At 38.3% G+C, this 16,097-nt stretch overlaps 1 protein-coding gene across 1 annotated transcript in view; it reads right to left on the bottom strand.

Moving 5' to 3' along the window:
- Cog5 (component of oligomeric golgi complex 5) overlaps window positions 1–16,097 on the bottom strand; it is a 328,259-nt gene that overhangs the window by 117,090 nt on the left and 195,072 nt on the right. Inside the window, exon 11 of the mRNA XM_052738280.1 lies at window positions 5,978–6,059. Coding sequence (XP_052594240.1) covers window positions 5,978–6,059 — 82 coding nt within the window. The remainder of the gene's footprint in view (window positions 1–5,977; window positions 6,060–16,097) is intronic.

Genomic DNA, 16,097 nt, shown 5'->3' with positions numbered 1-16,097 from the left:
TATATATGGTATCTTGACTTCAAAATTTGTGTCTAGAGATTTGTTGCTTTGGAAAAAAGGTTCTGCTTTTGTTTCCACAGAAGATGAGAACCTACGGATTACTTCCAGGCTAATATGGTTTGATCAGTCAAGATCCCCTGAAAGGTCTCCAATAATACCATGGCCCAGATGATCCAACATCCAAAATCAACTTCAAAGCAACTGGCTGAGATGGTCCATCCTCACAGATTACTACAGCCAAGATTTAACTATAATTCTTAATTTTCTCAGGATCCCCATAAGATTACCAGTGCCTCCAATCAGCAGGAAATAGTAGGAGAAGCTACGACCAAATTCCCAAAATATTGTTTATAAATTTTATTTTTATTTAAAGGGGATTGATTATAAATGCAATCTCTTTCTAAAGAAGAAAAGGAGATAGTATAGATATGATAGGATGAAAGGGTAAATTAATGAATCTACTTTTAAAGAACAAAACAACTTGTTTAAAATGTTTTACACTGCTATAGATTTTAGTTTATTACAAATTTAAAGTTAATTTTGTCATACTGTATGTATATTTCTACTCTTGTAAGGTATTATGGTTATGTAGCTTATTTAAAACTGTAATATATAATTAAGAAATACAGATTAGTAGTCATCTAGGATAATCAAACTTATAGTCATGTCAGTTAAGTTTTTTAGGTATATAAAGGTATAATTCAATTAGGTTAAGTATGAGAGCCCACAACTGACTCAGTTTCTCAGATTGAATCTGAAGTCTATTCTGAGTCAATAGAGTTCAGGCTTGCTTGCTTGCTCCAGGGCTGTGAGAAAGTCCTGATTTGCCCACAGAGTATCCTTGAAGGGCTGTGAGAAAGTCCTGATTTGCTGTGGGATGTTCTGTATGGCAAATGTGTTGCTGATTAGTCAATAAATAAAACACTGATTGGCCATTGGCTAGGCAGGAAGTGTAGGCGGGACAAGGAGGAGAATAAAGCTGGGAAGTGGAAGGCTGAGTCAGAGAGACACTGCCCGCCGCCACGATGAGAAACAGCAGGTGAAGATGCCGGTAAGCCACGAGCCATGTGGCAAGGTATAGATTAATGGAAATGGATTAATTTAAGCTGTAAGAACAGTTAGCAAGAAGCCTGCCACGGCCATACAGTTTGAAACCAATATAAGTCTCTGTGTTTACTTGGTTGGGTCTGAGCTGCTGTGGGACTGGCAGGTGAGAGAGATTTGTCCTGACTGTGGGCCAGGCAGGAAAACTCTAGCTACAAATGGCGTCCAACGTGGTGGCAAGAGTTTCCACCTAAAAACTGAGAGAAAAGATTCTAAAACGGAGCTAAAAACAGTTCCTAATTGTCTCTCTCAAATGAGCGGCAGCTGCCGGTTTGAGCTACTGGTGGGTTCCTAGCATACGCCCTATGGCGGGAATGAGGCCTCTGCAAGTGGCACATTAAGCTGCGTGGTGGATTTAGCCTTTGCAGGTACAAAACAAAAAAAGAGGTTTCTGGACTACACATTGCTTGGATAAAAGCATAGACCCACGATAGCTCCCAGAGCTGGTGGTAAACGTAGCCATGTTGGGAAGCTGAGGTGGGCGGAGCCAGCAGCCACAGCTGCTGCAGTTTAAAGCAAGAGATTCACAATTAGACAGATTCAGATGTAATAGTTTACAATGTGTGGAAAATATACGTAGGCTTGAAAGAGACAAAAAAGATGATATATACAGTTATAGAAACAAATACATAGTTTTAAAAAATAAAGTCTTGGGGCTGGAGAGATGGCTCAGAGGTTAAGAGCACTGGCTGTTCTTCCAGAGGTCCTGAGTTCAATTCCCAGCAACCACATGGTGGCTCACAACCATCTGTAATGAGATCTGGTGCCCTCTTCTGGCCTGCAGACATACATGCAGGCAGAACATTGTATACGTAATAAATAAAAAAAATCTAAAAAAAAAAAAAGTCTTTAAAGAGACAGTAAAATTAATATAAAAAATAAGCCACGTGAAGATGAATATTACACAGAGAATCTGGATTGTGTTGTCTTTAGGATTCTTAACTGCAGAGAGATATTTGATTGCAAAGGAAGCTGAGTTAAACCAATATGCATACTTTAAAGATACCTTAACTTCAAAATTTGGATATAAGGATATGTTGCTTTGGAAAAGAGTCTCTTTTGTTCCCACAGAAAGCCAGAGGCTATGGATTTGTTCCAGATTAAGATACATCAGGTTTGACCAGCCAAGACCCCCTGAAAGGTCTCCGATGACACCATGGCCCAGATGATCCAACATCCAGAACGGTTTGAAGGCAACTGGCTCAGACAATACAGCCTCATGGACTATTCCATAATCCTAAAATTTTCTTTGTGTCCCCACAAGATACAGCACCCCCCTCCAGCAGGAAGTAGTAAGAGAAGCTACGCCCAAATTCCCAAATTATATGTAATTTTACTTTGTTAAGGTTAAAACCTTCCTTTTTGGAAAAAAAAGGGGGAAGTGCTGTGGGATGTTCTGTATGGCAAATGTGTTGCTGATTAGTCAATAAATAAAACACTGATTGGATATTGGGCTAGGCAGGAAGTGTAGGCGGGACAAGGAGGAGAATAAAGCTGGGAAGTGGAAGGCTGAGTCAGAGAGACACTGTCAGCCGCCATGATGAGAAACAGCATGTGAAGATGCCGGTAAGCCACGAGCCATGTGGCAAGGTATAGATTAATGGAAATGGATTAATTTAAGCTGTAAGAACAGTTAGCAAGAAGCCTGCCACGGCCATACAGTTTGAAACCAATATAAGTCTCTGTGTTTACTTGGTTGGGTCTGAGCTGCTGTGGGACTGGCGGGTGAGAGAGATTTGTCCTGACTGTGGGCCAGGCAGGAAAACTCCAGCTACACTGATTAGCCTGAAAAGTCTCCTTGAAGGGCTGTGAGAAAAGTCCTGATTAGCCCACAGGAAGCAACATACTATCTAGCTAGACGAAGGCTGCTGATGCCGGCCAGAGGTACATCAAGATAGAAAATGAAACTGCCTGCTCCTTGACACAAGGACAGGATAGATAGTGATTGAATGCCTGGGCTGTGCATTGTTCTACCTCTGTCCTTTAAAACTGTATATAAGCTGGCTGTGAAATAAACTCAGAACTGTCCAGCATTGACTGGCAGTCCTCTTGACTCTTTTCTGTTTTCTTCATTGTCTCTACAAATCTGCACACTTCTACCCAGCTACCCAGCTAACTGGTTGGCAGGCTCCAACAGGTAGGTGATCTTCACACACTTCAAAGACTTACTTACAGAATATAGCATTTAAAATGTTTAAAAACTCAGACTTTCTGGACAGTGAGACAGTCTGCTCCTGGCAGCACTGATTTACTTCAAAGAGGAAGATGGGCACTGAAGACACTCCATATGGAGTTCATCTTCTTCTTTGCAGAACTGGCCATTTGGGCAAGAAACTGCTCTTGCCTGAACTGCTTGACAGTATGTTGTATAGACTGGACATGCAGGACCCATGAGAAAGTGACCACTAAATTTTGCCAAAACAAGGTGAAATGGTCCTTCAGTTTCCTGCTTTGTAGAAGAAACTGCCAGACATTAGGGAGAAGTGACTAAAAAACTCTAGGTCTATAGGCTGAAGATGGATGCCCCAACATTGCAGAGGAACTTTGAATGACTGTCCGGGTAGCCAGCTGTGTCTGTTATTCTAGATTTTTGAAAGTTGCTTACAATGCTCTTCCTGTTTACTTAGGTAATATTACATACATCCTTCTGGGGCCTTTGATGTAGCTGAAGACTAAATAGTTATAATTTTCCTTGGTTAAGGAAAAAGATAAATTAGATATGAAACCTTAGACTCACGAATATAGGATAAAATATTTTCTTTAATTTTGCCAAATACAAATAGATAGATATTGTAACTATAATTCCTGCTTGATGAATGTTCTATTTGATGTAATTTTACTATGTTCAGGTTAAAACCTTCCTTTTTGATTAGATAGAAAAGGGGAAGTGTTGTGAGATGTCTTTCTGTATGCTGTAAATATGTGTTGCTTCCATTGGCTAATAAATAAAGCTTTTTTGGCCTATGTCAAGGAAGTTTAGAGGCAAGCGGGAAATCCAAGCAGAAATATGGAGAGAAGAAAGGAGAGTAGGGAGAGATGCCTAACCACTGCCCAAGGAACAGCAAGATGCCAGCAGATCAGTAATGCCACATGGCAAAACATAGATTAATAGAAATGGGTTAATTTAAGATGAAAGAGCTAGCTAGTAAGAAGCCTGCCATAGGTCATACAGTTTGCAAATAATATTAAGCCTCTGAGTGATTTATTTTATAAGTGGCTGCAGTACCACAGGGCCGGGTGGGACTGGGCAGGACCGGAGATACGTACCACTACATGTCCCAACATACATAGAATTTTATGTTAAAATTGGGAATTTCTACTCTATACAAATTATAGTTCAACAAAGTTCACCAAAACGAGAAAACAAAGGTAGAGAGACAAACAGGACTCTCATAACATGATTGGAGTGATTTACAGCAGTCACACAGTCCTCAATGAAGTGGCTATTTAACTGTGTAGCATAATTTATGAGAGACTGAAGAGGAGGCAGGAAGCAGTTCAGTAGACTGAAGCTTCTGGTGACTCAACAGTGTTCACTACATAGTAGGCCATTTCAGGAAAAGTCTGTGAATAAAAATTTAGTTACACACAACACCCCCTGCCCCGCCCCCCGCCCCACTCTGCTTTTTTTTTTTTTTTTTTTTTTTTTGAGACTGTGTAACTGTCCTAGCTGTCCTGGAACTCACTTTTGTAGACCAGGCTGGCCTTGAACTCACAGAGATCTGTCTGCCTCTACCTCCCAGGTACTGGATTACACCTCCTGGATTACACACACACTCTTAAAGCCCTTACAACAACTTACATTTATTGTTCTGGAATTTGGTAATTAAGCACATACTTAGTTAATTCACATATTTCATGCCTTCTAGCTACTCTGCCATAGTTCAAAGCCATCCTGAGCTCTATATTGAGGTTCTGTCTCAAAGAAATAAAAACAAGAAATGTTTTGTGAATCCTATTTTTTTCTTTAAATTTATTATTGTATGTACATATAATGGGGCTGGGGCGTGCATGCCACAGTGTGCATGTGGGTGTCAAAGGACAACTCTGTGGAGTCAGTTCTTGTTACCTGTTTTTTTTTTAAGCAATACACTTTATTTAGCTCAGCAAATCAAAAACAGCACTTCACACAAAATCATGTAAGACTTCTCTACCTTTATATGGATCCTGTAATAAAACTTAGGTCATCATACTAGAGTGGCAAGTGCCTTTACCTGATGAGCCATCCGATAGGCCTGAATGAATCAGATTCTAATGATCAACTTGTAATTCACAATTCAGATCTCTTTATTTATATCAAATCTTCATTTTTATAGCTTCATTTAAAACATAATTCACTCTAATAAAGAATTAACTAATTTTTTTATCATCAATTGTTTTATATTATCCACACAGGAAATAATCAGCTCAATTAAGAATATTATTCTAAGCTGGGTAGTAGTGGCACATGCCTTTAATCCCAGCACTGGAGGCAGAGACAGGTGGATCTCTGTGTGTTACAGGGTTACACAACATAGTGAAATCCTGTCTCAAAAAATCAAAGAAGTCGAAGAGAAACAACAGGAGGGATTTTTGTTTGTCTATTTGTTTGTTTGCTTGGTTGGCTGGATGGTTTTTCAAAACAGAGTTTCTCTGTGTAGTTCTCTGTGTGCTGTACTGGAATGCATTTTGTAGACCAAGCTGGCCTCTAACTCATAGAGATCCACCTGCCTCTGCCTTCTGCATGCTGAGATTAAAGACAAGCAACACCATCCAGCCAGGAGTTTTAGAATAGTAATAAAATAGTTTTATAAAGCAATACAGCAAAATTTTTGACATCAAATTTTAAAGCAACTAAACATTTGAAATGAATCCAAATGGACGGTAAACTTACAGTTTGTTGCTGCATGAAAGTGAGAAGAAAGTGCCTGGGTAACTGCACTCCAAAACATGTACAAAATTTCAGGCTGTCCATCCTTTGAGACAAACACAGAACAGGAGAGCATTAGTTTACTTTAAGATATGTAACAAAGGCAGGAGAGATACTCAAAGTTAAGAGCACTGGCTGCTCTTTGAGAGGACCCATGGTGTTCCCAGCACTCTTATCTGGGGGTTCACAACTACAGGTAATTCCTGCTATAGAGTACCCACACACATGTGGCATTCACTCATTGATACTTAGTCACACACGTAACCAAATAGAAAGAGAGAGAAGATTCAAGTTTTGTTTTAATTCTAGAAATTAGTTGCTATCTTATCCTGCTACTCATTAGCCCTATGTCCTTGGGCAAGGAGTATGGACATTCTCAGCCCTCATCTCCTCATGTGTAAGAAGGGCTGGCAGTAGAACCATCACTGCAGCACTATTATGAGGATTACAGAAGTTAATAAAAGGCTTGGGCCAGTGCCACATATAATAAACCCTCAATGAATGTCAGCTATTATCATCTTCATCCTTTGATATACACAAGCAATTTGTGGGGCTATAACAAGACAAAGCATGCACACAGCACACACACTTAGATCAAGGATGGCTAGCATTATAAAAGGCAATGTTCAAAGTTTGCATATTTAAAAAAAAACAAAAATGACAGCATCACTACTAATTAAAATCATCAGGGTACTTGTATTCAACTTTGAGGATGTTTTATAAATAGACTGGAAAGTAAAGGCAAGTATTGATACACATAGAATTTGTTAGAAAAGAAAAAGGAGGGGCTGGAAAGATGGCTCAGCAGTTAAGAGCACTGGCTGCTCTTCCAGAGGACCTTGCACTCGAATGGTTGGGATTCAATGCCTTCTTCTGGCCTCCATAGACATGGCATGCACATGGTGCACACAGAACACACAGGCAAAATATCCATTCACATAAATTTTAAAAAAATCTGAAAATAACTTCAATTAAAAAAAAGAAAATATTTTAATTTTAGAATAAAGTTACATTCTACAAAAATTTAACAACTATATTAAGGTATGTATGTACCTATGTATGTTTGTCATATATCAAATTGCTAGTATTTGACCAGTTTTGAAGTCCAAAAATACTAACTTCATATGGTTCAAAGTAAATATAGAAAATATGTTCTAACAATGAAATACTATCAGTGAAATAAAAATTAAATCCTAATTTAAATGCTAAGTTGAAAAAAAATCAGTGAAAACATTTGTAGATTCATACTTATGCACACTTGCATTTTTGTTATTATTTGCTTCTTGCTTTAATACTAATGGCTTTGCATTTATGCATATGAAAAATTATATATAAGAAAAAGAAAAATCAGAGTTGATTTCACATATAAATACAATGACCAAAATCTATTCAAATTCCTAAGATTCATCTATTTACATATTCTGCTGTCTCTCATATATCATGTATTTTTCTTTTTTTGAAGCAGGGTCTCTCTTCATAGCTAAACCTAATCTGTAACTCACTGTGCAGATTAAGGTGGCATCAAATTGGAGATCCTCCTGCCTCCAACCCCTAGAGCTGTGATTACAAGAGTGAATCACCATGCTCAGCTCTCATGTATCTTAAAGATGTTTTTCTATACTAAAGAAGCATGATTTATTAATTAAGAAAAAAAAGACAAAAGTTGCAGGATCTTTACCCTTGGTGCACAGAAAGTATTCAACAAAACCCAATATATTTTCATAATTAAAAAAATGCAAAACTCTAGGAATGGAAGGAAATTACATCAACATAATATCGCCCATATATGAACGAAACACATGATACTCAGTGGTATATAACATGCAATGTTCCATCTCACATCGATCATGGCAATACTATAAGTCCTGATGGAATAATCAGGCAAGAAAAGAAACAGGCCTCCATTTGTAAAAGTCTACTTATCTAGGATGCAGAAACTCTAAATAGTCCATAAAAATCTCACTAGAATAAATGAATTTCTATCATTCTAGTGTAAACTGTATAATTATTTAATCTGTAGGATAAAGTGTCAACACATATCAGCTGTATTTACACAGACAGCAAACAACTTGAAAGGGAAATGAACAAAACGATGTCAAGCAAAAAATACTTAAAAAAATAAACTTAGCCAAAAAGGCAGAACTTGACTAATGAGAGTCAAAGAACATTGGTGAAGAAAATGAAAGAGTCACTAGAAAGACATCCTCTGTCAGTAGACTGGAAGCTTTAACATTATTTAAATGCCCACAGTATTGAAAGTGATTTACAGATTTAAGACAATCCCAATGCCTTTTTCTTTTTCCAGAAAAATAATATGAAATCTTACAGATGCCAAATATCTAAGTATCTTTTTCAAAGTCTCACACTTCCTGACTTCAGAGCATAATATAAACCTACAGTCATCAAAACTACTGGCATAGAGACAGATACAAATAGACATAGGCCAGCAGAACAACATATATAGCCCAGAACCAAAGCTTTACAGAATAGGGTTATATGATCCAGAAGGCACCATGGCTACACAAGGAAAATATAGTCTTAGCAAAAAATGTGCTGAGAAAATTAGATATAGATGCGCTAAATAATGAAACAGAATCTGTTAATAAAAATTATCTCAAAATGAAGACTTTAACAAGACTTAAAACAGTAAAATCCCTAAAGGAAAACATGAAGCAGCTCCAAGACAATATATGTCACAATAATTACTAGACATAGTTCTGGCATCAAACTGGAAAATGTTAGTGCAGAAATGAAATCAACTGGATGGAGAGAATATTTGCCAACCACAGACATAATGAGGGGTTACTGCATGGAACCCCTATACTCTATAACAACAACAATAGAAAACAAAGAAGAAGCAGCTGAAGCAGCAACAGCCTCCACTGCCAATTAAAAATATAGAAAGGGCCAGGCGGTGGTGGCTCACACCTTTAATCCCACCACTTGGGAGACAGAGGAAGGTGGATCTCAGTGAGTTCGATGCCAGCCTGGTCTACAAAGTGAGTTCCAGGACAGCCAGAGAAACTCTGTCTCAAAAAACCAAAAAAAAAAAAAAAAAAAAACAGAAATGAATTAAAAAGACATTTCTCCAAAGAAAATAAACACAGGATCAACATCAGTAACAGCGAAATGTAAATCAAAGTCAAATGTAAATCAAAATCAGAGACACCTTACACCCATTAGTATGGCCACTATCCAAACAAGGTACAGAAGTCTGTAATTTCAGCACCTTCTTGGAGCCAGGATGATCAGGAGTTCAGAGTCATCCTCACACACCTTGGATGTTCTAGGCCCACATGGCTACATGTGACAAACAGAAATTGAAAGCAAAAACAGCAAAGTCAAATATAACAAGTTTTAGCAAGGATTTTCAGAAAACAGAGCTCATGTGCACTGTTGAGAGGAAAGTAAAATTAGGCATTACATATAACATTAGACCTTCTCAAGTTAAGAGGGCTGTGGAGATGGCTCTGTGGGTAAAGTTCTCTTCACATAAACATGAGGACCTGAGATTGCAAAAACCACATAAAAGCAGGGTGTGGCAGTGCACACTGGTAATGCCAGTACTACTTATGGCAAGAAGGGAGGCAGGTGTGGGTAGAATTCCCAGATCCTTGTGTTATGCTTTTGCCCCACTCCCACCAAGATGTTAAAATAGAATTACCACATGATTTACTAATCCTCCTTCTGACTACTTATCTGAAAGAGATTTTACATACCAACAGAATTCACTGCACCATTACTCACAGAAGCCCAGTGAAAGCAACCTACAAAATCCCAATCATTAGCAGCTAAGTGCTCAGTGCAGAAGAAGAGGGAGGACTGAAAGACAAGTCCTACCAAGGTCGTTTGATAAAGCCTTAAGGAATTATATTCACCTAAAATTATATAAAATACACATAAGTGTGTACATACACGCACACTTTAAAGGAAGTTAAGTCACTTGGACTGACAATGCTCCCCACAAGAATCACAAAACTCCAGTACCAAGCACGAGAAATCTCCTTTCAAATAGTTGGTCAGAGTAACCAAGTAAATCCCAAATGATATTGATTATCAATGTAGGCCTCAGTTGTCTCTCAGGGGTTGAGGATGAGCCCCCATCACTGGAAACATTGCACACTTAGGACACAGGACTCAGATTATTCAGGCTGGATCTGACCTGAAAGCCGCCTCCTTGCAGTCTAGCTTCCATGGTTCCAGAAAATACTGTGTAAGCTGCCAACGGACGTAAGCAATCAAACAGCACTACACAGCTGGAGCACCTATGAACCACAGTAATCACCAGCATGGTAAGATATACATAAAGGTGTGGTAAGTGGGTATTCCCGTCAGTGACAACCAACAATGATCTAACTAGACTTAAGGTCCACTCAAAAATAGGAAAATCTGCCTGGTACTGGAAACCTAGCCAGCTTCCCAGAGCTAATGAGATCATGAACCTTAGAAAATAATCTACTACCACCACATTTCTAGACCAACATAATTCCTTAATATGCTCTACATCTTACCTTTATACCCACAGGTAGGTTTTTTTAAAAAAAATCTCTCTTTGCTGTAGGTGGTGACCCATGCCTTTAATCCCAGCACTTGCACTTGGGAGACAGAGGCAGACAGATCCCCATGATTTTAGGGCCAGCCTGGTTTACAGAGTGAGTTCTACAACAACCAGGGCTACACAGAGAAACTTTGTCTCAAAAAACAAACAAATGAACAAACAAACAAACAAACAAACAAGCCTCTCCATAGAAAATGGAGACCATCACAGAAAACCATAATGAAACAAAATGCAGAGATCAACAGATTATGGAGAATCTACCTCCAACAGATACAACTATATCACAACTCCTGTATCTAAAGGTCAAGGATCATCTTATCTTCAAAGACTTTAAGAGTCAGACTACCAGTAAATCTGCTGTGAGCCGGTCTCCCCTGGAAATGGCTCCATAAACAATGAAATATTATCAATGCCATAAAATTAAATCCTAATTTAAATGCTAGAAGTTGAAAAAAATGATCAATGAAAAATACTCATTTGTAGATTCATACTTATGCACACTTGCATTTTTGTTATTATTTGCTTCTTGCTTTAATACTAATGGCTTTGCATTTATGCATACTAAAATTACATATAAGAAAAAGGGAAATCAGAGTTGATTTCTTACACACTATACAATGACAAATCTATTCAAATTCCTAAGATTTCATGTATTTATGTAAACAAGACTGGAATAATGGCAGTATCAATGGACATGTACTTACTGTACAAGCATGAGGACCTGGGTGTGGATTCTGGGCACAGTGGCATGCATGTGTAGCTTCAGTACAGGAGGCAGAGAAACTCAGATCCTGGGTATTGGTGGCAAGCAAGTCTAGCCAAAATATCTACCTCTGAATTCAGTGAAAGACTGTCTCCCAAAACAGGTGGGAAGTGATAAATAAACACCCAAGATTGACCTCTGGCCTCCACATCTGCATGCACACATGTACACACATCAAGTATTTACAGGGAATGGTGGTGCATGCCTGTGACCCCAGCACCCAGGAGACTGAGGCATTTGAAGCCAGTCTGGGCAACACAGTAAGATCAAAACACAAATCAAACAAATAAAAACAAGAAAATATTTTATGATGAGTTTCTATAAATTTTAAAATAATAACCCTATATATTAAGCTTTGTTTCTTTTTTATGCAGTAAGTCAAACGTAGATATAAGTATATTCCCTTTTTGGAGACATTGAAGCATTAATAGATTTCTTAATAGTAAAAGATCCTCACATTGATGACAGGATCCTACTGCCTATTCTAGAACAAAATATATATTGCTATTTTCACATGTTATCGAACCTCAGAGGACAGTATGGCCCCTGTACACACCATGACTTCAGCCCAAAGACAGTGAGTTCAAATTTCTGACCAATCAAGAAAGGCAAGAATAAATTTTCTCTTTTTGGTTCTTTTGAGACAGGGATTCATGATGTAAACTACACTGTCCTTGAGTTTACCACAGTTCCTCTACCTCAGGCTCCAGAGTGCTGTCACTGCGGGCAAGTGTCACCAGGTCTGCTCTGAACATACTATAAAAATCAACTTGCTTTGAGAGCTGAAAATTTATATTTACATTCTTAAGAGTAATCCAACTTTGCCTTTTTTGAGGTATGTATGAGGCAGGATGCAGATGTCTCTTTTCAAAGTACAGTTACATGTTTCCCAATGTGAGCTACTTTTCTTGTTAGATGAAAAAAAGAAATGGTTCAAAACATATTTTGAGGGGAAACTTTTCACAGACTGAGAAATTTTCTCTCTGTAGATAATCTGAAGAAATTTTACATGTTAAAGTGAATAATAAAATATTCAACATTTGGTAACTGAAAAATGTGAGTAAAATTAGTATTTTAACTAATAAGTTAATTATATTTTCTGGGAAAAGTCCATTTCATTTTACATCTCAGATTTTTGAAATTGTCTCTACTCCACAGATTATTTAATTTCACTCCTTCTACATTGTTTGCTTTTAGATGTGATCTTAAAATATGATACTGAAATTCTATTTTTACAGCTTTGCCTTTTGCTAAGAAACCACTGCAGGAGCACGTTGGGGCAGCAGGCTGCTACGGCATTCATCATCGCCTTTTATGCTTCCTTCCATGCCCTTGTTTGCTGCATTTGTTACTTGGGATCTTTTTGTCTGCTTTCATCTCCATGGGTTGAGCACTACAGATCTGAAGTCCACCAAAGACTCCATTTGGGCCTCTGTTTCCCACAAAAGAGTTTTAATCTTATATGATCTCATAATCTCATTTTTCTGAACCAAAAATGAAGATACATTTTCTGAGGCTACTGTTAAATAAATCAATTTATAATTCTAAACTTCAGGAATTGATAAGTTAAATAAAAATCAACATAAAGATTTTAGCACACTATAGTTATTTCCTCAGTAAGTGCTAATGCAGGGAAAGCTTTTAGGTCATCTCAAGCAACCACCATCTGTTTGTGTATTAATAGAAAGAAGAATTCTTCCATGCAGCATACTGAATTATAGACCCTTAAGTGAGAAAACCTTGACTATAGAGTAAGGAAAAGTTGCTCTATTTTGAGTGCATGGATTCATCATTCTGACATTTGTGTTCCACATGTGAGCTAGAGATATAACAATGGGTTCCTTTTCTTATAAAGTCAGAATCTCTTGGTTTTGACCCGAAGACAAGATTGAATCCAACATTGATATGGAAAAGAGGAGTAAAAAACATCGGAAAGAGACAGATGAAAAACACCAGTGAATATATTTGGGAGAGGAAGGAAAGGATGTCAAGAAAGGCAAGGGCAAGATCCAGAGTTACCTTTCATCCCAAGAGACACTAGTCAGCCACTCCAGAGGCTTCACAAGAAAATATCATCATGATCTGGATTTTAGTTTAGGAAAAACATTTTGACAATAACATGGAAGTTCAAATAATATGGGTGTGTTGAGCCTACAGATGAGAACATAAATTAGGAAGTGAACTAAAAAAAAACCAAAAAAACTCTAGGTACAAGAGGAATTTTCCAAGGCCATAGTAGTAGAGTAGCAAGAGCACATGTAAGTATGGTATGACTGTATGAAAAGGTAATGTATTTATGACACATTGAGGCAAGATATACTTAAGAATGACCAGAAAGATGGAGCCTGTGCAAACAAAATGGAACTCCAGAAGGAGCAGCTGGTGGGCAGAGAAAGATAAGCTCATGGAGACAATGTTTCTAGAACCTGTGGGGGAACTCAAGTGAAGATCATCTACATCAACAGATATAGTTTTATAAGATATTGATTTATATAAATAAATAATAGCCTTTTGCTTAAGAGCAAGATCCAATTAAACTGACTTGTATGATATTTCCACGTGGACATGGCAGAACTGTTAGCGTTTATGAGGTATTCCCCATACACCAAATGTGGCATGAGAAAAGAGATACACAGGGAACATTTCATATAGGAACTACAACAGATAGGTTCAGAAGAACTAAGACAGAAGTAGATTTGCCTATCCCGCACAAAATTTTTCAGCTCCAACTATCACTGATAGACTTGCAGAATTCTTATCCACTATCACTGTATGCCACACAACATTGATTCTGACCAAGGAGCTCATTTCATAGCCAGAGAAATTGTGGGCCCACGCCTGATCTTACCATGCTCCCCTCCATCCTGAAGCAGCTGGCCTGACAGAATGGTGGAATGGCCTTTTGCTTTGTTTGTTTGTTTGGTTTGGTTTTTTGAGACAGGGTTTCTCTGTGTAGTTTTGGTGCCTATCCTGGATCTCACTCTGTAGACCAGGCTGGCCTCAAACTCACAGAGATCCACCTGGCTCTGCCTTCCAAGTGCTGGGATTAAAGGTGTGCGCCACTGCCGCCAGGCGGAATGGCCTTTTGAAGACACAGTAATAGCACTAATTACATGACAGTAGCCTAAAGGGCTGGGGCAGGGTGTTCCAGAAGGTGGTACATGCTTTGAAACAGCATCTAATATAAAGTTCAGTTTCTCTCAATAGTTGGGATTCACCAGCTCATGAATCAAAGGGGGGGGGGAGAAATGGTTTCTTTCACACACTGTCACCCATAGTGACAAACTAGGACAATTTTTGCTTCCTGTCCCTACAACCTTAATTTCTACTGGCCTAGGAGTTTGGGCAGTGGAGCACTCCTGCCACAGGCAAAACAAACATTCCATTGAACTGGAAGCTTGAGACTTGCTACTTTGGCCTTCTGATGCCCTTAATCCAACAGGTAAAGAAAGGATTAACAGTGTCAGGGAGAGTGATTGATCGAGACTGACAGGGAGAATTTGGATTGCTTCTGCACGGTGCAGGAGAACTTTTAGGGTGTCTCTTGTTACTATGTCTTGTGATTAAAGTCAATTGGAAACTACTATAAACCAATCCAAAAAGATGACAAAGGGCACAGAACCTTCAGGAATAAAAGTATGGTTCACTCCTCCAGAAAAAACAACCAAGGCCCGCTAAGGTGTTAGTTTAAGGTAGAAAAAATATAGAATAGGTAGTAGAGGAAAACAGTTAAAAATACCAGCTAAGGCCAGTTGCAGAAATAAGGACTGTATGTGATACGAGTACTTTTGCCCTATTTTGTTAAGAATATGTTTGTGCATATATAAACATATATTAAGCAGATATTATATGTTTTCTTTATCATAAACCATTGATTGAGATAGTATCAGTGGTTATCATATTTAAATTAGGAGACATTAAAAGACCAAGGTTCCTCAAGGGGCATTGACACCTATTCTAAAATAAATAATCCCTTTGTGGTTGCACATAAGATCGTTATATCATGCTAGAAGAATTCTGGCCTGGGGCTGGTAAGGTGGCTCAGAGGTTAAGAGTAGTGGCTGCTCTTCCAGAGGTTCAATTCCCAGCAACCGCATGGTGGCTCACAACCATCAATAATGAGATCTGGTGCCCTGTTCTGGCCTGCAGGCAACATGCAGAAGGAATACTGTATACATAATAAATAAATAAATCTTTTAAAAAATCTGTATTTAAAAAAAATTCTGGCCTGACTATTATTTTCATTTAGAAATTAAGTATGATATAAGGAGATGTGATTGCATGTCAGGTCGACAAAGGGTGAACCTGTGAGAGCTAACATTGGCTGTCAATCTGACCACATTTGTAATCAACCAAAACTTAAGCAGCAAAGCATACCTATTAGAGATTATCTTGATTGGATCACTTGAGGTGTGAAGATCTACCCTAAATCTGGGCCACATCTGCTGGTGGGAGGCCACAAAAAAAAGAGCATGGGAGAAGAAAGCTTTTGCTTTTTCCATGTTTGCCCTTACTCTTGCTGGTAAGTTGATCTACCCTACTGCTGAGGCATTCCTTTGCTAGTATTAGAACTTACTTCTTCAGAATTCTAATGTAGACTGAAGATCAGCAGCTTTCTAGGAATTCTCCAGAATTCCAGCAACAGATTGGAACTGCTGAGACATCCAGTCCTGGGACCCGAACAACTACTAGCTTCCTTGCCTTTCCATCAGGAGACAGTCATTATTAAGCTACCTGGACCACAGACTATTCTAATACATATA

The sequence above is a fragment of the Peromyscus californicus genome, unplaced genomic scaffold (assembly GCF_007827085.1).
Source record: "Peromyscus californicus insignis strain IS unplaced genomic scaffold, ASM782708v3 Scaffold_15__1_contigs__length_86483966, whole genome shotgun sequence".
Lineage (NCBI taxonomy): Eukaryota > Metazoa > Chordata > Mammalia > Rodentia > Cricetidae > Peromyscus > Peromyscus californicus.
Note: the sequence above shows the minus strand (reverse complement) of the source record. Positions and strands in the feature narration are given on the sequence as shown.